Source organism: Globicephala melas, chromosome 12 (genome assembly GCF_963455315.2).
Source record: "Globicephala melas chromosome 12, mGloMel1.2, whole genome shotgun sequence".
NCBI classification, from domain to species: domain Eukaryota; kingdom Metazoa; phylum Chordata; class Mammalia; order Artiodactyla; family Delphinidae; genus Globicephala; species Globicephala melas.
The window spans coordinates 65,625,240-65,647,665 of NC_083325.1; the positions used below are offsets into that span (position 1 = coordinate 65,625,240).

The 22,426-nt window shown below is 46.8% G+C and overlaps 1 protein-coding gene across 1 annotated transcript; it reads left to right on the top strand.

Moving 5' to 3' along the window:
* Positions 1 to 1,938: 1,938 nt before the first annotated feature.
* On the top strand, positions 1,939 to 21,992 carry CAPN14 (calpain 14). Its single transcript, XM_030858017.2, has 15 exons — positions 1,939 to 2,102; positions 5,504 to 5,578; positions 6,619 to 6,782; positions 7,833 to 7,996; positions 8,489 to 8,497; positions 10,438 to 10,643; positions 12,166 to 12,206; positions 12,707 to 12,759; positions 14,076 to 14,133; positions 16,658 to 16,722; positions 18,376 to 18,444; positions 19,105 to 19,183; positions 19,827 to 19,943; positions 20,294 to 20,349; positions 21,879 to 21,992. The coding sequence occupies exons 1-15, from the start codon at positions 1,939 to 1,941 to the stop codon at positions 21,933 to 21,935; spliced, it is 1,377 nt and encodes a 458-aa protein (XP_030713877.1). The 3' UTR covers positions 21,936 to 21,992.
* The last annotated feature ends 434 nt before the right edge of the window (positions 21,993 to 22,426 follow it).

The following is a 22,426-nucleotide window of genomic DNA, read 5'->3' on the forward strand; positions in this document are numbered from 1 at the left end:
TTGTGTTACGTGCTCTGAGTGTTTCTGAGAAGCCTAGGTAGATGGTGATGCTGTGAATAGAAACTGAGACCACAGGAGGAGCAGTAGGTTTGGAAAATGATATCTACTGATAGCCACAAGGATACTGAAGCTCAGACCAGGATCTTCTCAAAGGGTTTCCTTTTGCAGGATGGGACAGAACTCACATGTTTTAACATGTGAGACATGAGATTGAATTGACAGCAAACTCGATGTGAGTCAACACTAAGATGTAGGTGCCAAAAATAATTATAAGGTTTGAGCCGCATGCGCCCAAGTGTAGGAGATGAGGATAATCACTGCTGCCTGGAAGCCTGTTACGTGGCTGGCGCTATGCTAGCTGCTCTCACACACGTGACTTACTTTGTTTGCATGACAGTTTGAAGTGTCATGATTCTCCCAGAGAGCGGAACAGAAGCTTAGTACCTAGAACGAGGCAGAGCAGGGCACGTGCCACAGTTTCTATGAAGTGTAGGTGAACTGATGGATAAACCCAGATGTGGTCTGATATGGTATGGTTAACAGTCAGGGAGCCAGTCACTGTGTTGTATTATGGTTAACTTAAGGAACTGAAATTTTAAAAATTATATTTGGAGGACTGTTCCCTGCGAGGGCAAAAACAACCAATCTACTGCTGTGCTATTACCCACTTGCAAGATTTTTGTCATCTGTATGCCAATAATCCTAAACATTCATATCTCCAGTCTGAGCTTCCCCTGGGTATCCTGTAGACAGGCAGCTCACATTCAGTCCCAGGGTTGAGAGTTTCCCAGAGACCTCTTGGTAAGCACTAAATGTAATCATTACGGAATAATTTTAATTACTATTTTAACACAATTTACTGAGTGCTTATTATGGACCAGCCACTGGACTAAATGTTTTGTATTCATTACGAAATGAATAGTTGAATTTTCCCACTAATCTTACAAAGTATATATTATCCCTATTTTGTAGATGATAAAACTGAAATGATAAAACTGAGTCAGTAAATGGTTAGAGTTGGGTTCAGACCCCAGGTTTATTTGGCTGTAAGTGTAAGTGTGACTTCCCCAAAGTCCTCCAATTCCCTTTAACTCTGTTTCAGACTTTTTCAACTCCATTCGCACCTGATTTCTTCTTTCTCTTAGATCACCATCAGTCATGTTTGTGTGCGTCAAGAACTTTTATTTTCATATTGAGATAACAAAATTTATATTTAAAAATATTTATGTTTATGATTTTATATTTATTTAACAAATGTATTTAACAAAATTTAGCACTTAATATGTGATAAATACTGTCCTAACTGCTTTACCCATGTTAGCTCAATCCTCACAACAGTCCTATGAGTAGGTGTATTGGTGTCCTAGGGCCGCCATAACAAATTGCCGCAAGAGAAATTAATTTTTCACAGTGTTTCTTAAAGGCAGAAGTCTGAAATCAATGTGCCCTTAATACCGTACTCCCTCCAATGGCTGTAGGGGAGGATCCTTCCTGCCTATTTCGGCTTAGCGTGGCTCCCAGCATTCCTCAGCTCGGAATGCATAGCTCCGGTCTTTGCCTACATCTTCACACACCCTTCTCCTCTGTGTCTTTCCCCTTCTATTCTTTTGTAAGGACACTTGTCATTGGATTTAGGACCCGCCCTAATCCAGAGGGATTTTATCCCAAGATCCTTAACTTAATTACACCTGCAAAGACCCTTTTTACAAATAGGATCACATTGACAGATTCTAGGTAAACGTATCTTTGGAGGAGGGTACCCATTCAACTCATTGCAGTAGATGTGACTATTGGCTTCATTTTACAGATCAGGAAAAGGACACAGAGAGGTTAAGTAACTTCCCTTAGGTCTCACAGCTAGTGAGCAGCAGAGCCATTTTCTCCTCTTACCAACTCCCAGGGCCTTAGATCGTTCATTTCAAGGTCTCATCTGCAGGCATGAATCTCACCCAGATATCTGCAACATTTGCTATTGGCACTCAGCCCAGCCACTGGACTGGTTCTCATTTTATACAGGTGACCTCCAAACATGGACCTGCCTACCTAGTCAAGCTGCGGAACCCCTGGGGAAGAGTGGAATGGAAAGGAGACTGGAGTGACAGGTGAACTTCTGAGACTGGCTGGGAGGGGTGAGGACGGGGTAGGTAAAGGCTGCAAAGGAGGCTGCCTTTGGCACACAAATTCAATTGCGTGCTTTTGACATTTTCACATATGCATTATCACTTAATCATTTTTACAGATGAAAAAATGAAGGCTCAGAAAAATAAGTGGAATATTACTCCTGATAGAATGTACTCCACTCTATTTATTATACATTAATAAAGAGAATTGTCGGAGGGACTGGATCTATGTGGAAAAATGGCATCCAAAGATTTATATTAATTTTTTTTTTTTTTTTTTGGCTACGTTGCGTCTTCGTTGCTGCGCTTGGGCGTTCTCTAGTTGCAGCGAGTGGAGGCTACTCTCCGTTGCAGTGCTTGGTCTTCTCGTTGTGGTGGATTCTCTTGTTGCGGAGCACAGGCTCTAGGCGCGCAGGCTTCCGTAGTTGTGGCATGTGGGCTCTAGAGTGCAGACTCAGTGGCGCATCGGCTTAATTGGGCATGTGGGATCTTCCCAGACCAGGGCTCGAACCCGCGTCCCCTGAATTGGCAGGCGGATTCTTAACCACCGCGCCACCAGGGAAGCCCGATTTATATAAATTTTAAAGTGGTGTAGAAATATAGCATCATAACGTTGTTGGTAGTGGTTTGTTTAGGAAAACAAGTGCTTGTCTTTGAGAAAAATGACAGGTTAAATTAATTTTGGTAGCTGTGTGATCTTAGGCAAACTTTTTAATTTCTTTGAGCCAGATGTGTGATGAGGATTAAATAAAATGATGGGCTTTATTCCATAGTGTCTAATCTGCTGTTAGTCTCATCCAGAGTAGTTTTCATTTTAGATTATATTTTTTAATACTAGAGATACCCTTTGAGACTATCTTTCACTTTTCTCTTCATCATGTCCATAGTTCCCTTTACACCCTTGAGAACATGAAGCGCATTTATAATGGGTGTCTTAATGTCCTTAGCTGCTAATTCCACCATATCTCTCTTATTTCTAGGTCTGTTTTTACGTGTAGTCATGGATCACATTTTCTTTCTTTTTTTTTTTTAAACATCTTTACTGGAGTATAATTGCTTTACAATGGCGTGTTAGTTTCTGCTTTATAACAAAGTGAATCAGCTATACATATACATATATCCCCATATCTCCTCCCTCTTGCGTCTCCCTCCCACCCTCCCTATCCCACCCCTCTAGGTGGTCACAGAGCACCGAGCTGATCTCCCTGTGCTATGCGGCTGCTTTCCACTAGCTATTTATTTTACGTTTGGTAGTGTATATATGTCCATGCCACTCTCTCACTTTGTCCCAGCTTACCCTTCCCCCTCCCCGTAACCTCAAGTCCATTCTCTACATCTGTGTCTTTATTCCTGTCCTGCCCCTAAGTTCTTCAGAACCATTTTTTTTTTTTAGATTCCATATATATGTGTTAGCATACGGTATTTGTTTTTCTCTTTCTGACTTACTTCACTCTGTATGACAGACTCTAGGTCCATCCACCGAACTACAAATGACTCAATTTCGTTTCTTTTTATGGCTGAGTAATATTCCATTGTATATATGTGCCACATCTTCTTTATCCACTCATCTGTCGATGGACACTTAGGTTGCTTCCATGTCCTGGCTATTGTAAATAGTGCTTCAATGAATCCTGTGGTACATGACTCTTTTTGAATTATGGTTTTCTCAGTGTATATGCCCAGTAGTGGGATTGCTGGGTCGTGTGGTAGTTCTATTTTTAGTTTTTTAAGGAACCTCCATACTGTTCTCCATAGTGGCTGTACCAATTCACATTCCCACCAACAGTGCAGGAGGGTTCGCTTTCCTCCACACCCTCTCCAGCATTTCTTATTTGTAGATTTTTTGATGATGGCCATTCTGACTGGTGTGGGGTGATACCTCATTGTAGTTTTGATTTGCATTTCTCTAATGATTAGTGATGCTGAACATCCTTTCATGTGCTTGTTGGCAATCTGTATGTCTTCTTTGGAGAAATGTCTGTTTAGGTCTTCTCCCCATTTTTGGATTGGGTTGTTTGTTTTTTTGATATTGATTTGATAGTGGATCATATCTTCTGCTTCTTCATATACATAGTGTTTTTTTTTGTTTTTGTTTTTTTTTTTGTGGTACTTGGTCCTCTCACTGTTGTGTCCTCTCCCGTTGCGGAGCACAGGCTCCGGACGCGCAGGCCCAGCGGCCATGGCTCACGAGCCCAGCTGCTCCGCGGCATGTGGGATCTTCCCGGACCGGGTCACGAACCCGTGTCCCCTGCATCGGCAGGCAGACTCTCAACCACTGCGCCACCAGGGAAGCCCATATACATAGTGATTTTTTATTCGATACTGGACATTGTAGATTTAGTTGCTTAGGGATTATTTTGATACTTTGAAGTTTTCTTTTAGGACAGTTCTAGGAAAACTTTTAGTTGGGGCCTAACTTGACCCCACTACTAAGGTGTAGACCCTTTGGGTTCTCTACTGAAGACCCCATGTATACTGTAAGGTCTTTTGACTCTGGCTGGTGGGAATTCAAATGATTTCCAGCCTGGTGTCAGCTCTGGAAATTGTTCTGTGTATAGTCCAGTCTTGTGGGATTTCATTTTATGTATGGACAGATTTTATTTTAGCCAAAGACTCAAGGGAACACCTGTTAAGTTCTCTGGAGGTCCTTGTTTAAGTAGCCCCCTCCTCTTGGGCACTTTCCCCAGCAAATTCTAGCTGTCTTGTCTCCCTGAACTTCAGACTCTGTCTCTTCCACTCAGCAAGACTGCTGGGCTCTTTGTGGGTCCACTTCCCTGCGTCACTGTCCAGGGAAGTAGTTTCAGGCAGGAGTCTAGGCAATGTTAGGCTCACTTTATTTGTCTCCCTCCTCTTGGGGTCACAATTCTGTGCTGCCTGCTGTCTAATGTCCAAGAACAGTTGTTTCTTGTATTTTGTCCCATTTTTAGTTGTTTATAGTGGGGAAGTGGTATATGAAAGCCTTACTCCATTGTAGCCAGAAACAGAAGTCCAAAATGATGGGCTGTGGAAAAAAACCCAATAGTAACATAGGTTCCAATGCTAGTTCTGACATTTAATAACTTTGTGACTTCAAGCAAGTGACCTAATCTCTTTTAACCTCAGTTTCCTAATCTTTAAAATGGCAATAAAAATCCCTACTTTGTAAAGTTGCTGTTAGCCTTAAATGAAGTATGTCAAGAGCCTAGCCCAGAACTTGGCTCCGAGTAAGTGATGAATGAATGTCACACGTTGCTTTCATAATAGAGGATGTGCGATGTAATTGTCTGCAAGCAGTAGGAAGATGAGAACAAATAGCAACACTATAGAGCATTTACTGAAGAATTTCTTGCATGTCCCTCTCCATCCTTTCCTTCCCCATGAAAACATTTCTTTTCTGTTTTCAGCTCAAGTATGTGGGAGCTACTGAGCCTCAAGGAGAAGATTCTGCTGCTGAGGAAAGATGATGATGCAGAATTCTGGTATTTGACTCAGAGACTTGGGGCACACGCCCTGGCTTACATTAGGACATCCATCCAGCAAACGTTTACAGGGTGCCTCATGTATGCCAGGCATACATGAGATCAAGAGAGATCAAGAGACAAGATCTCTTATACAGAGATCAAGAAGACCCTTTAGGGGCTCATGGCTTAGCAGGGCAATCAAACAGGCACAGTCTCTGTGATGAGAGCAGAGACCCCTGGCATGGAACTCAGCGGGTGCTCAAAGCAGAGGGTGGGTGTGGCCACTGCCTCCTCTCCGACTTCTGTTTCTTGCCGACTATAAACCACCGCACCTGTGCCCTCCAGAGCAAAGCAATACTACCCCCACCCACCCCGAAGCCTCTCACCCCTTTTTATGAAAGGCCACCAGACACCCTGAGCTGATGCTGCTTCTGGGTGTCTGACATGAGACCCACCTGTTCCCCGTTCCTTCCACTTTTCACCCTTACTATTAACTCCCACGCTGTCCCTCCTCTCCCTGTACCCATCCTTTTCAGACTGCTGTGTCCCTTTCACTCTTGAAGTAAGTGGTCATTGAACTCAAGAGTCCTGCAAATACTATTATTTCTGTTTACAGATAGTAAACTGAGCTGGTTCAGACAACACGCCTTGGGGCACAACGTTAGCCAATTGGGGCGAAGATTTTTATCAATTGATGATGAGGAACTGATTTGTGCAATTCTTATTGAACATGTATAAATCAATTGACTAGCTATGAATGCCCCAATTCCACTTTATCACCACCATCAGTGGCCCAAGAACATCGCCCTCAGGTAGCCATTGTGGAGGCTTCTTCCAGCCACAGGGTGGGGTTTCTTGGTAGCACCACCTGCCCAAGATGGACCGTGACACTGGTCCATCCAGCCCCAGTCTCATGGGTCCAAAGCCAGCTCAGCTCTGCATGGGGGTGTGGAGGCTGGGGCCCTGGGTCCAGCAGAGGGCTGGGATGCCCGTTACTTAGTTGCAGCCTCCCTTCTGGTCCTCATGACTGGATGTCATCTCCTTCGTCCTCTACACAGGATGACACTGCAGGACTTTAAAGCACATTTCATACTTCTGGTCATCTGTAAACTGAGCCCAGGCCTGCTGAGTCAGGAGGTGGTCCAGAAGTGGTCGTACACCATGCTGGAGGGGAGATGGGAGAAAGGGACCACGGCTGGTGGTCCGACAAAGTCACCCCGAGGTGAGCCTGTGCACAGGAGACAGGGGCTCTTGGGTCTAAAGGGGCAGCTTCTCCAGGCAAAGGTGGGGCTGCAGACAGAGCCGCTGCCCAGGGCCCCTGGCTGAAGGTGAGGGGGCTTTGCTGGCCAAGCTGCGTGCGCTGGCCCCGGGCTATGTGAACCAGGAAGATGGGGCACCTTTGTCCTAATTTGCACCAGGGCGTAGAATTCTCAGTCAGGCTGCCTACCTCTTGGGGGTGTATCTTTCCAGAGGGTCCCCTTTCCTAATCGGCACCAGGCGGCCACAGGCGCACAGGCATAGTAGAAGGTTGGGTCACATCTTTCTGTGGTTTTAGGATAAGGTCACTGATACGCTGAAGTAACCACCCCATAACAGGCAGGATTGAAATAGTATTTATATCGTATGCATCAGGCCCTCCTTACCTAGAGTTTGGTAGAGAAACAAAATCAAGGATTCCCAGGTCATCAGGTATAGGAGATGAAAGCGTATACATTCTCCAAGTGGAGAGGTTTGGGGACTGTGTCCCTGTCTCCACAATGGGCCGTCTCTTGGGTAGGAAAGATGTGAAGGGGCTAAGATCTCAGCGGGGCCCGGGCGGCCCTGGCTCTGCCTTCATCTCCCCCACAGTGTCCCCCCGGAGGCTGCATCTGCACATAAGCTAAGGCTTGGTCCCCACAGCTCTGTCCCCTTCCCTCCCACCCCTTCCACCTCGGGTTCTTCTACGGACACACAGACCTGAGAGTTACTCTCCACTGTAGCTTTTGCCCAGCACACTGCCTGGCACAGACTTTGTGTCCTGGAGATGTTCACTGCCTGGGTCAGTGACTGTTAACTAACTGAAGAGAATGTGCCTGTGGTCCCAGGGGAGCAGCATTTTAACGGGGACCAAGCCTTAGCTTATGTGCAGCTCTGTCCGGGTGGACCCCAGCTCTGTCCGGGTGGACCTTGGGTGGGAATCCCGGGGCAGCACCCTGGGTCTGTGCTCCTCTCTGTGGTTTGGCAAGCAGGATGCTAGGGGAGCCTGTCTCACCTTGGCTATGTTCTGCCCCAGACACATTTTGGAAGAACCCTAAGTTCCTGCTGTCGGTCTGGAGGCCCCAGGAGGGCAGGAGGTTCCAGATGCCTTGTAGTGTGCTGGTGTCCCTGCTCCGGAAGCCCAGGCACAGGCACCGCAACAAGAAACCTCACCTCGCCATTGGCTTCTACCTCTTCAGGGTAGGTGGGCCTCTCGTGGAGTCTCATCCTTTCTTCCTGTTTCCTGTCCTCTTTACCATCCATCTCTGTCTACCTACATCCTTCTCTGTCTACCATGGGTGCAAATCCTTGGGAATATGTGATCTAGAACAAGCCACCTTCTTGCATTTGAACATCAGTTTCTACATCTGTAAAATGGGGACAATGATATTTATGCAAAAGGTGGAGTAAAAGAAGATCGTGTAGCAGTGCTTATCATTGTGCCTGGCACACAGTTGGTACAATTAATTCTAGTTCCCTTTGCCCCTCCCCAAAAGCCAAGCTTACCTTGCCTCACCTTTATCCAGGATTTCTGATGATGGATTAAAATGTCACTGACTGGAACAGCAAGTCTTATGGGAGGGGAAGTGGCCTCTGGGTAGAGTCTTCTTGTATACCAGCCTCCATTAGAATTCATGCTTGTGAAAGAGGTGGATTCACTGCCTAATGAGGCCTCTCTTTTTTGTTTTTCAGATGAGCAAGGTGAGTTGCACACTTGCCAGGCTGGCCCTGGTAGGGAGTGATGTCCCGGGTTCACTGAGACTGCAGCAGCCTTATGTAAGGAGCCACGGGAAGGTCTGGCAATAATGCCAACTGCCTCTGTGTGTGCAAGTAAAGAGCATCTGCTGTTCTTTTTTATCCAAGGGCCCCCCAAAGTCCTTATACCTCCATAGACAGGTCTGAGCCTGACGTAGAACCAATAAATTTTAGAATCGATTAAATCCCTACATAAATACTTAGGGCTAATATTGAAGACTGTCACAACGTAGGAAGAAGGAAAAATCACAATCTTGCCTGAGTTATGAAGCCCATAATAAAATAGATCTATAACAGATGGGACATCAGGAGCCCATGCAGCCCACCTATGAGGGGACGAGGGACAAAGGCTGGGAAAACAAAACAGAAACACAGGCAGAGGACAGCAACAGCTCTGTGTTTCAGCTGCGGTGGCAGCCTAGAGGGATCAGTTAAGAAGGCCGGAGCTATCCCAGCCTCTGAAGGGTGGCGGATATTCTTTGTTTCCCAAAGAAAACAGGAGGGAAAAACTCAATTTTCTCAGATTGGACTGAATCGAGTGAAAGGGTTTTTGTAAAGAAACCATTTTGCGTTGGGTGTCTTGGCTTGGTTGGGTTTTTTGTTTTCCTCCCGAGGGAATACTGAGCGCTCCCAAAGGTGCCTATTGATTTTAAAAGAAAAAGTTATTTCGTCAAGGAGTGGTGGTGGGATGAATTGGGAGATTGGGATCGACACATATACACTAACATGTATAAAATAGATAACTAATAAGAACCCGCTCTATAAAAAAATAAAATAAAATTCAAAAAAAAAGTCTAGGAAATAGTATAAATGATGCCAGATCTCAAAATAGACATTGGTAAATCTAGACAAATCTAAAAGGCCATGAATTTCTATTAAATTCTACTATTTCATATAAAAAAGCTATTTATATCAAGCCTATTCCTAAATAGAATTGGGTCAACCTACAATAAAAAGTATAAACAGAACAAAACTATGAACCAGTTACAGAATTCAAAAGACGAGAAAAAAGTTATAAATAGATGAGAGATAGGGAAGCAGTTAATTCTACCAGGAGCACTAAACCTAGAACAGCTACTGCAACTGATTATAAAATTTAGTTCTGAGGTTCCTGGCAGCCAGGGCAAAGACAGCAAAGGGCTGATTTTCTAGTTCTCATTGTCTCAATAAAGAAAGCATGTGTCACCAAGAGATACATTTTGTTTCCCCAGCCCTAAGTGGAATCTGGGAAATGTCTTTATGTGGTGGATAGTGTCTTCCGCAGCAACTGTGTGCATCCCGCCTATGGATCTCCCCTCCCTCCATAGCCCTGCATGAGAGCCAAGGGAAGAGGAAGCAAGAGAGAAAAATAGGGCCAAAGGGGGATATAAAAGAGAGAGGGAGAGAGAAAGAGAGAATAAAAATAAGAGATAAAACAAAACACAAACCAGACCTCTGATCTGGGTCTTCTGAGCTTTGGCCAGTACTCTTTCCTCTTTTAGAGGCTGCTTTCACTGAGATGACACGGAATATCCAGTTGATCTGTATGGAGGGAGACAGCTGGTGGTCCGTCTGTACCTATGAGCATAATCATGTCATGATCAACCTTGAAATGGTAGCACATACATGGAGGCAGCTTCAGGAAGTATCAAGAATGTGGACATTGGAGCTCAGCTGTCCTGAATTCCAATCCTGGCTGAGACTCTTACCCGCTAGGTGACTTTGTGCAGATGACCTAACTTGTCTGAACTTCAGACCCTCAACTGTAAAGTGGAAAGTGCAGACACAGTGACATTCCTCACCTCATCTTGTGTATGATATTGTTTTTAACACAAAGTCAAATCAGTCGACATATTTATTCAACCTCATGTAGGGTTCCAGCAAAGGTGCCCGTCCTCTACCCACAGGGCTATGATGACCAGAGGAGATCGTCTCCCAAGTTATTCTGGGAAAATGCTCCCCTGAATTGGCCTGAGACGTTTCTCAGAGAGAAGGAAGTGAGTCGGGAGCTGTGGCTGGAGCCTGGGACATACGTCACTGTGCCCTGCACATCTGAGTCCCGCCAGGAGTCTGAGTTCGTCCTCAGAGCCTTCTCCAGGAAGTGCGTCTTTTAGTAAGGTCCAGGCCTCTCCCGGAGGTTGGGGTCCACTCGGGCCAGGGGAGGGGGGCAGGGTGAGGCGAAAATGGCGGAGGACGGGGGTCTCTGTGACCAACACAGGGGACAGGGTGAGCAGGAGAGCAGGGCAGCTGTCTTCGCGGAGACATCCCTCACTTCTTCCTCCCCGCTCTCCTTCTGACAAATGAACACTCTGCTGGACGTAGAGAGAAAAAGCTAGAACAGGTCTGGCCCCTGCCCTCCAGGGGCTCAAAGGCTGGAAAGGACATGGACGTATGAACAGTTATTTATGTTATGCTGTGTCTGGGGTAATCGTTTATCTGTCCAGGGTGTTTGGAGAGCACCAAGGAGAAGCATCTGAGCCACCCTTCCATGGTCCTGGGGGAAGCAGGGGTGGCCTCAAGGACGTGGTGATTCCTAAGAGATGCACAGGGTTTGCTCAGTTGAGGGGGGCTGTCATCAACCATCAGGCTCAGATAAATCAATATACACTCATCCCAGCCAAACTTATTACAGGCCTACCTCGGCGATATGGCAGGTTTAGTTGCAGACCACTGCAATAAAGCAAATACTGTGTTAAAGAGAGTCACAGGATATTTTTGGTTTTCCAGGGCATATAAAAATTATGTTTACACTGTACTGTAGTCTGTTAAGTGTGCAATAGCATTATGTCTTAAAAAAACAATGCGCATACCTTAATTAAAAAATACTCGGGAATTCCCTGGCTGTCCAGTGGTTAGGACTCTGCACTTCCACTGCAGGGGGCACAGGTTGGATCCCTGGTCGGGGAACTAAGATCCTGCATGCCGAGTTGTATGGTCAAAAAAAAAAAACAAACTTGACTGGTAAAAAATGCTAACCATTGTCTGAGCCTTCAGTGAGTTAGAATCTTTTTGCAATAGTAACATCACTGATCAAAGATCACAGTAACATATAATAATGAAAACGCTTGAAATATTGCGAGAATTACCAAAATGTGACAGAGAGACAGGCAGTGAGCCAATGCTGTTGGAAAAATGGCGCCCATAGACTTGCTCTATGCAGGGTTGCCAGAAACCTTCAATCTGTAAAAAAATGCACTAACGCGGAGCACAGTGAAATGAGGTAAGCCTGTATTTTGCCTATGATTGTTCTGACATGACAGCCCTTCAGTGCTTAGAACCCAGTTCTTTTTCCATCATATTTCGGGCATAGATAGTTTATCTTGGTCCCAGGCCTCACTGCCTTGTGAGACCACTGAGTCTGAACGTACGAGTGGGAGTAGTTAGATGAGGGTGGGGGAAGGAAAGGGCACACGGGGTGGAGGGTTCTGCTTGAGCAAAGGCCGTGGGGTGAGAACACAGGGCACGTGGGGAGGTACAGCCGTGTGCCGAGCCCTGTGCCAGACTGCACACTTCAAGGGCAAGTGGGGCGTCAGCTAAGGAACTGGGAAGGTGAGTTCCCAGGGGTGGGAGAATATTGGTCAAAACGTTCCCAAAATGATCCCCAAGAAGTAATTCGGTCTTTTCTCCCCCCTCAGTGAAATTGGCCGCAATTCAAGTGTCGTCTTCCCTAAGGTGAGTTGTCAGGTGGAATTCCACATGATGGGGACTGTTTACAGAGCTGGGAAGGGGGGCTTCTCCCCTCACATTCAGGGGTCCGGGGAAGAGGTCTGCAGATCCTGCAGGCCCTACTCTATGGTGCACATGGTATGTTATCTATCGTGCCCTAGAAGTATGCAGGTTCTGCTGCTTTTGCACCAAAATAACTGCCCTCTGGTCAGGTCCTTGGCGTTGAAGGCCCGGAGCCCCAGAGGCAGGAGTCACACCTCCGTGTCCTTCTGTTTCTCTCTACCCGGTGTTTCTTCTGCCCCTTTCACGGTTTGCTACTTCCCCAAAGCCAGTGACGACTGGAGAAACAGGGATGTGGGTGAGTGCTACGGTAAAACATTTAAACCAGCACTCAAGGTCAGACTCACAGATTTCAGAGGCCTGGGAGCCGTGAGCACATTAGTGTGTGCACGCGAGTCCATTCGTCCAGGGGAATGACCAAGTCCTTCTGTGTGTCTGTTCCTATAGGAGACCGTAGAGCAAATGGAGGGCAGGATGAATTCTTCACCCAACTCTTTGAAAAGGTAAGTTGAACCAAGGTGGGTAGCAAGGAGCAGGGCACGCTGTGGAGCCTATAATCCCATGGCGGGCGGGTCTGCATCTGCCTGACCCTGTGTGTAAATTGTGATTTAAGGCTTTCTAGTCCCCAAACTGCCACTTTCTATGATAGCCCTCAAGGTTTTAGACAAATGAATAGAGCTGTTGTTTCCAGAAGGCTCCTGTAAAATGCATATCCGTTCTTGGAAGCTACATTGATTTGTTGTAGGAAAAACAACTTTAATTTTTAATCCCTGTGACAATGGAATATGGCAGAGGTGAGACTCAGTGTTGGGAGGTGTGGGTGGAGCCTGGCAATGATGAGCCCTGGGGGGTCTGGGGGAGGGACGCCCAGGGAGAAGACCCCGTGGGTGGGTTGGTGGGGGTGGAACTGGTAAGAGGCATTGGGGAGGAGGAAGCCTACCCTCCTGGTCCCTTCCAGTTCTTTCCTTGAGCTGACCCAGGTTTGAGCACCAGCAAGAGGCCACCCCGTCCCTAACCTGAAGGATGCGAAATACATTTAGAAATAGGGCAAGAAATCTGGGCCTGACATCTGAGTGATGTCATTACAACTGGAAGAACATGAACTGCCTGTGTTAGTAACAGCCCTCCCGTCTTCTCTCATCTTCACCACTGGCATTTTGCTTAATGTCATCAGAGAGGATACATCAGAATCTTATGTGTGTTGTTTATAAAAGTTTTCTTCCATACCAGGAGTTTCCAAACCTCTTCTGCGGCAGTCCTTTTTATCAAATGGAATCTCACAGAGAAACCTAACATATATAAAACAGATAAATATGAACAGATAACTTATAGCCATTTTATAAGCTCAAATTTATGGCACTTACATTGCATTAATATGTTCTAAAGTTAAATGTTCATGTAAAGGGTTGCTTTTCTGAACTCTAAAATGGAAATCTGGACTCTTGGCTAAGGATAGTTTATTAGTAATAAAACGGAAACCCAACTGCTGAATTTTCAAAGCATCTCTATAGAACCCAGTTTGAGAATCACCGCTATTAGTCTACCTCTTAAGAGTCCTGCCCTGCTGGGGTGCTCTGAACTTGGCACCCAGTTAAACTGTTGTAGAAGTTCTTATGAAATTCCAGATTTAATTATACGTCTAGTCATGTTCCTTATGTGCAGGAAAATGGCATCAGTTATTCTGCCCAGAAATGGCATATGTGCCACCCTGAGCAGATGTGGGAGAGGCCTTTCCCAACCCTCTTTAGCTGTGGGCCCTCTGCATCTAACGAGCCTTCAGCAGTGATGATTCACTTCTACCACTCTGCTTCTGCTCCAGCATCCAGAAATAAATGCAGTCCAACTGCAGAAGATCCTGAACCACATGCCCTGGGCAGGTGAGTATTTCAGAGTCATCCTGTAGGACTCAGGGGTCACAACTTTTCTGAACTCTGGGTCTATTTCTCTTTCTCCTGGTGGGACATGTGAATGCCCACTGGTCCCCCCAGGAGCTGTGTCTTATACCAGGGTGGGTCGTGTGGTCTGACAAAGAGGTAGAGGAATTTATGCAGCTTAGAAAATTGTTCTTTTTTTTTTTTTTTTTTTTGCTTAGTTGAGTGTGTAAAGATAGATGGCAGTGAAAATGAAGATTTCTGCTAGTTTGCTAATTTGAGAAGAATAGCTGAATAGTTCTTTCTTGGCATATAAAGTCCATGTGGAAGAATGGCATTCATTTTCTCAACCCGGCAAATAAATATTAAGTATCGACTAGCTTACCAGAGAGCTCTCTGATGAGCTCATAGTTAAATTGATTAACCCACAGAAATCTGATAGGAGCACATCACGAAGGAGAACTGCAGATGGGCGGTGTGGATGCCTTTGTAGGAAGCTTGGGATAAATCATCAGGAAAGCTTAAAGCCCATATAAAAGTATTTTGAGTGAGAAAAACATGATTTTGAAAAAAAGTAAACCAAACAATTAAAGGGTATTTGCTACCTGAAATATGTGATTGCCTCTCCTTTACATGAAGCCAAGATTTCAAACCCAAACACACTCAGAAACTGTATAATTTCCAGATGGTTTCTCAAAGCCAAACTCGAGTATCATAAAAGAGCCAGAAAGGGAGACTCTAGAAATTATACAATGTGAGATGCAGCCCCTCCCTACACCTCCTCAAAAAACAAAAAAAAATGTAAAAGAGATGGCTTCTGCACATTTAAATTTTTAAGGCGTTAATCACAAGTATGCAAAATGACCTTGGAAAGAATGGATGGACACATTGCTTTCATTTATTCCTATGAGAGGGTTTCTGGTTGATAGATCAGAGAGCTGCTATAGCTTTTGGCAAAATAGTTGGTAAAGTCTCCCATAATAAATGATGAAATGTGGGTTGGAAAGTTGCAATATGATTCACAAGTTTTATCATCATCCCAAGAGTTATATAAATATGAACCCAGAGAGATAATTCTATGTTATGGGTCAGAGCCTATACGTTTTAAGTATTTAGTTGAGAGGCTCTGTATTCTGCCCTTGGTCCCCTTACACTTCCTCAACTTTTATCAATGGCTTGGAAGAAGACATGGCATGCAGGCTTATCAGATCTGCAGAGGGCACAGAACTGGGAGCAATAATTAATATAATAGCCAACAGAATTAAAATTCAGAATGTTCACCACAAGCTGTGCCCAAGCCCAAAAGATGAAATGTAGTCAGGGTGATAATTAAAATCTGCCATTTTATAATATTTAAAAAATCAGTTGCACAAGTTCCTAAGAGAAGAGACCTCATCTTTGTGGCAGTTAATTTGAAAGCTATCTGGTTAATTTAGTTGACCTTGAGCTTAACATGTGCTAATAGTTTCAAGTTGCTGCTAAATAAGCGAACCCAAATTCAGGCGGTATTTAATGGAAGCATTTAGTGTGTTTTTGAAATTGTGTTCCGAGAAATGTTAGAAACCGAGAGGTTTTAGTAAGTGTTCCATGAAGTAAAATGGGTTCGATTCTATGGTCAACGGTGCTTAGGAAATTCTGCATTAAACAAAATTTCAACATTGGTTCCTGTACACGGATCACGTGCTACGGTACATGGTGATGCAGACAAGGGTCATAGATACAGAATACTTGAACTCAAAACCCTTTCTCTGCAAAACGTCTCCCTGGGAACCTCATTTGGGAAATGTGGACTGAAAATTTTGGAAGTGATAGACCCACTGTACTCTGCTTAATCCACCTGCATCTGCAGGAGTGCGTTCCAGTCTCGGTACCACATTTTAGGGAGACGCTCGCAAAGCAAAGTGCGTAGAAGAGGGAGGTGAGGATTTAGAAACCATATCATCTGGGGAACCGATGGAGAAATGTTTAGATGTTTCGAATGGAGGGGAGGAGTCGAAGAGGGGACAAATACCTGTTTATGCTTTTCTGGAGGTAGAACTAGGACTAGTGAGTGAGTTTTACAGGCGCTTCCCTTGGAATTAACAGGAGAAGTTTCTCCTGACTTGGAGCTATGGTTCCATGTGAAAAAGTGAGCTCCCAGAACCGACAGGCCATCTGTCAGGACATCTGAGATTGTCTCCCAGTTTGGGTGGGAGCTTGAAAAAGGTGCCCTTTCAGACTGGGGAGCCTGTGACTCTATCGTCCTGTCTGCCCCCATCCCAGCCCTCCGATACACAGGACCATGTTCATCTGACCTACTGTGAAGCAAAACCAGAATGTTCTCTGCAGGGTTTTACTGTGTTACTGGGATGTAGGAATCCCCTCTAAGCCTTCTCTCTCTGTCTCCACTGTTCTCATTCTTCCTGCCCCAACGTAAATGGTGGTCGTTGGGCCCTATGGCCAGCCTAGGCAGCACTGCCCCTTCCTGTTCAGAAAAGGGCCATGCAGTCCTGGGGCCACGCCCATGCAGACTCTTTCCGTTCCTTCACAGGTCTAAGGAGCGAACAGCCTCTCTTCAGCCTCGAGGCCTGCCAGGGGATCCTGGCCCTACTGGATGTATCTTTTTGGGTTTGTGGGAGGATGCATTCTGCTGTTAGAGAGCTTTGCCCTGGAGCCAGGCGGCCTGGGGTTGAATCCCAACCCTAGCACTTACTAGGTCTGTGATCTCCGACTAGTCACTTAGCCTCACTGTGCCCCAGGTCCTCATGTGCAGCACAGAGATGGTATTAAAACCTATTCTGGGGCTTCCCTGGTGGCACAGTGGTTAAGAATCCACCTGCCAATGCAGGGGACACAGGTTCTATCCCTGCTCTGGGAAGATCCCGCATGCCACGGAGCAACTAAGCCCATGCGCCACAACTACTGAAGCCCGTGCACCTAGAGCCCGTGCTCCGCAGCAAGAGAAGCCACCGCAATGAGAAGCCCGTGCACCGCAACGAAGAGTAGCCCCCGCTCACTGCAACTAGAGAAAGCCCGTGAGCAGCAACGAAGACCCAAAAAAGAGCAGCCAAAATACAAAAAAAAAACAACCCCAAAACGAAACCTATTCTGTAAGATTTGTATATGAATACAAATGAGATAACCCACGTACAGTGCTTAGGACAGAACTGTCATCGAAAAGTGATCAATATTGTTATTAATAACAATAAGCTTACTTCCTGACAGCGAGGATGAGGCAGCTGCAGGGTGGCGGTTAGTAACAATTCTCCAGGTTACAAGAAGCTTTTACAAGAGCCTCAGGGTCCTGAGTTTTCCATTTGGTGATGGGGCAGCCGCTGCCCCCATTTACAGATCAGGAAACCAGAGCTTGGGGAGTTCCGTGACATGCCGCGAAATCAGCTTTCCTTGTTCTCAACACTGTCATTTTTCTAGCAAACCCTCTGCCTTAAGTTGTTCGGAGTTTAATTACCCACGCCACAGAGAGGCACATAGAATGGATACTGTGAGAGGGGTTGCAAATATAAAGAATGTTGGCAGAAACTTTGCAGAGGCTGCGGGCAGTGTGGGATGGTGGTCAGGTATGCAGGCACTGGGGCAGGTCCCAGCCTTGTCAGCAGCTGTATGAACTTGGACAAGATCATGCTCTCTGAGCCCTCATTTCCTCATCCATAAGAGGGAGGAGTTAGTACCTACCCCACCTACTAGGTGAAAATGAAGTTCCATAGGTCAAGTGTATAGCTCAGCGCTAGGCCCACCATCAGGGCTCAAAGAGAGGTGGTGTGTCATGGTGTTTTTGAGCCAGTCTCTCTGATGCGGGGGTACTTGGACGTGGTCTACAGGGCTAAGCGTTCAGCTTTTAACCGTTCCTAAAATGACTAAATATAAGAGGCATCCTTAGCCGCCCTGTGCCTGACTCCTTCCATGAGTTGGTTTTGACAACAGTGAGAAAAAGAGTTACTATTTTTTATTTAAATCGCATCAGATTGGCCATGTCAGAATACCCTGCTTCACTAAGTGGTAACTGTCATCATCACCATCATCAGACCATCCTCTCCTCTCAGTGCTGCTGTGTTGCAGCTCATTCTGTCCTTTCCTAGTAAGGGCCAGGGAGCCCTGGGCTGCACTGAGCAGTCAAGGGAGGCCAGCTAGGGATGGCTAACATTGAATGGGGTGTCCCAAATTGCACATTGCTGTGTGGAGGGCCCATTACTGCCTCCAGAGGTGTGGACAAAACTCCCCTGGCGGCTTTGACCTTAACCCTGCTATCAGCTTAATGCGTCCGGCACCGTGAGTATCCAGGAATTCGGGGACCCGTGGAAGCAGCTGATGCTCTATCAGGTAAGAACAAGGGTTCACCACGCCTCCCACGGGACAGTGCAGAAATGGCAATTCTGCAAAACTATAAGGTACCCCTCTCCCTTTCAGCCCTTTCAGCCCAACCACTCACCTAATCTTCCCTAATGTCCTTTTAGTGTTTCCTCCTTTCTCTCCCAAACTCAGAGAGCCTGTTGCAATAGTCTTCCGAATTTTTAAAGCGACATCTGATCACATCGCTTCCTTACTAAAAATGTTTTGAGACTCCCCATGGCCGTCAGTCGAGTTCACACTCCCTAGCATGGCATTTAGAGTCCTTCATAAATTGGCTCCCTCCTACTTTTCCAATCATTACTCACAACTCTCCTCCCGTCTCCTGAGTCATAAGGTTGGAAGCCCTTCAAAATTTGGATGGCGTGCTCAGATTAGGCACGTTTACCTATACCAAGACTCTCCATCCCCCGTAATAGAAAGACCGCCCACTCTCACAAGCCTTAAGGAGAACTGGGAGAGGAGGTGGGATCCTGACAGGGACCCCCTGCCCTATTCTTGTCTAGGCAGCCGGGCCTACCGGTGGAGCCTCACACTCAGCAGTCCTGCAGCCTTGACACTGGCGTGTGAGGGCTCTCAGGTGGGGCTTGGAAACGCCTGGCTTCCTTAGCCTTTGGTGTGGGCTCTTCGCAGGAGGTTTTCCACAAGCAAGGCACTAACTGCTCAGGATGCCTGAACTGGGCCCAGCTGCGGGCTGCCATGAGGGACACAGGTAGGCCTGGAGGCGGGTGGGGAGGTGATGCTGCAGGGCGCACACCAGGCAGGGGATGGGGCGGCGGGGGTGAGTGGTGCTGGGCAGGGTGTGTGGCGTCCTGCAATCTTCTAATGAGTAGGGTTACTCCCCGAGTTCAGAGGCCCAAAGACCAGGATCTGTGAATAACTAAACCATTGATTATTATCACTATGATCACAGCTAACGTTTATTGAGGGTTGGCACATGTATACTCGCATTTAATCTTTGCCAACACCCTGTTCTAATCCCCACTGCACAGAGGAAGAAATTGAAGCTCAGAGAAGTTAACTTGCCTGGGGCTTAAATCCAGGACTCCCAGACGCCAAGGCAGATAGATGCTCTTGACCACTAAGCAGACTGCCTCCTGCCTTCAAGGCCAGTAACCCACGTGATGAAAAGATCCTCATGCTGGTTGCCTAGGGGACAGGGATGGAGAATGGAGAGACAATAAAATTAATAGGCTAAATAATTGAAAAATTCACAATGAACCGCGTAAAAGAAGATCTTAGGCTATTAGGATTCAGGTCCCGGAAGTGGAGGGACAATTTAAGGGGCCTCAGGTGGGAGGGGAGCTGGATATGAGGTTTCCGGCACCCACGGTGGGAACCCTTGCTCAATGCAGGAATCGCGCTCAGTGATGACGTCTGCCAGCTGATGCTCATCCGCTACGGTAGCCCTGACCTCCAGATGGCCTTCGTCAGCTCTGTCCGCTTGATGCTGCATGTGGAGAACATGCAGGGTGAGCTGGGGGGAAGGAGGGAGGGCCTGGGCTTCCTCTGCTCTCCTCGTGGATTGCCCACCTGTCCCCAGTTCAAGCACGAGAGAGGACTGCTGCCAGTGCAGGGAGCTCTGGGGAACGCTGGCTCTGTGCCTGTGAAACCTAGCTGCATCTACCCGAACTACCTTATGCCCTGCCTGCTCCAGGGCCAAGGTGTGAAGCGGCTCGCTTAGAACAAGTGTGGCGCGTGTGATTGCACAGAGGCCGAAATTGGCTTCCTGGGTGAGGGGACGTATGGGAGGAGCTAGTCCCTCTTGTTTCCAACACATACACACGCATTAGCTGTGTTCTTTTCTACTGCATTTTCACAGACGTCTTCCAAAACTTGACCCAAGATGGCAAAGGGATATACCTCCAGAAGCCAGAAGTAAGACCTTCTCCACGGGGTCGATTCATGTCATCTTAGGGAGCAGTGGCCGTTGCCGGTTCAGGGGCTTGTGAAGGAGAAGGGTTCTGAGTGCCCTTCGTTCTGCTGAGTGCACGATGGAGCACTGTATTCATTGCACTTATTCATTTGTGCATCAAGTATGACTGGGCACCCACTGTGTGCCAGGCATATGTGAAGGTACAAGTGTTTGTTGAATGAATGCGGTGATACGCTGAGGAGAAAACAGCTCTGTGTCTGACACTGGCTGTCTTCCCCTTCCGTTCAAGCTGCACGGATTTACTGAGCACCTGCCATGGGCCAGATGTGGAGACGCTGGAGTCTGGAGTTGAATCATCTGCCCTTTCTGTCGAAAACACATCCTCCGTTTGGGCTGCTTAGAAAGAGACTCATAAAAGCTGGGGTTTCTTCCTTGACCTCGGATGTTCAGTTTATGGAATAAGCTTCTAAGATATAGGGACCCTCAACGTGTATCTACCCTCAATCACTCCCATATTTGAGTGTGAAGGTGGGATGCAGGTGGAGGGGCAATGGTTAGAACTTCTGAGCCCGTACCCAATCACAGATCCCCAAGGACACGTGATCCCTAGCGATCCTTCCATAGCGACATACTCCACACTGAGAGAGCAGGACAGCCATCAGAGTGGCTCCTGACGCAGGGCAGCTCACAGCTCGAGCAGAGGCTCCTAGAAAGCAACGTGCTATCATGGCAAGAGAGCTGGACTGAGACCCAAGGTGAAGCCACAGCACCCCTCGTAACCACCTGTGGGACTGTCAGCACATCGCGTTGCATCTCTGGGCCTCAGCTTCCCTGTGTGCGAGATGAGCTGGCTGGGTGATGTCTAACGTTCTCTCCAGCTCTGACCACCTCTGGTTCCTTGAGGAGATCCTCAAGGCCATCGAGGAGGCCTACAGGGAGTGGCAGCCAACTTGCTGGAATTTCACTCTGGGCTTTTCTCTGACCCCACTGGTAACTTCACCATTCTCATCTTCATCATCACCAGCATCACCATTTTTATGTAACTGGCCCGGGGAGTGGTTTCCCCAGAGGTTCCCCCCTATGTGAGTTAGAGGGACCGTTCATCACACCCACATAAAGCTGTCAGACAAATGTAAACATGTAGACTATGCTCTGTTGGATCTCTGCTACCCCGTCGGCCCGCACACCTGCACACTGCTGTCACAAGCACGCCAAATTGAATTCATGGGGGAAACTTGCATTGAGAATTGAATATAGAATCAGCCTGCATCTTGGCTATCATCATTCACAGGCAAAAAGGGAAGTCAGGGTTGATTGTATTTCAGGTTGATTTATACTTGCTATGGGATGGTGTGGTCCTTCTGGCTAAGCTCTCCATTAATGTCCTGTCTGGCTTCCCAGGAGTGATGGGGGAGGAGGCCCCAAGTCCTGCATCAGGCTCTAGGACCTGGTGACTGAGAAATGAAGCATCCTTAACTGAATGTCAGAGATGGGTCTGAATAGATCATAATTTTCTTCCTCATTATTCCAGTGGCCGATGATGACTCTGTACTCCTCAGAAGGCTGGACGCTCGTTGGCCCTCACTGAGGACTCTGCATATGGCCCAAGGGTGGCCTTTGGCTGAGACCAACCCATGCTCAACCCACCCACAGCTCTTCAGGACTGTGTCTCCCGCCATCACCTTCTCGTCTGGTAAGATTTCTTTTCTGCAGATCTCCCCTTTGGACGGGCAGCATACAAAGAGGGAAGCAGCGAGGCAGAAAGATTGCCTTGGACTTGTCAAGACCAGCTCTCTTTCCCTGTGACCACGACCTTGTCACAAGCAGAAACGTCATCTAAGTAATCTGATTCCAGGCTTGGTGTTCTTTCCTTTATACAATACTGACTCCACAGGTGTCCAACTTAAATGACCTTAGACATGCCGCGTTCTCACATTTGGGGTAATAGTCTAGGTTTCAAGACCTGAAGAGGGAATGATATGTTTGTAGGCATCTGTACCGGCATCTATAAACTGGTAGAGGGATCGGCTAACTTTTAACTGTCTGGGGGTGGGGCGGGGGTACATTGAACTTTTAAGA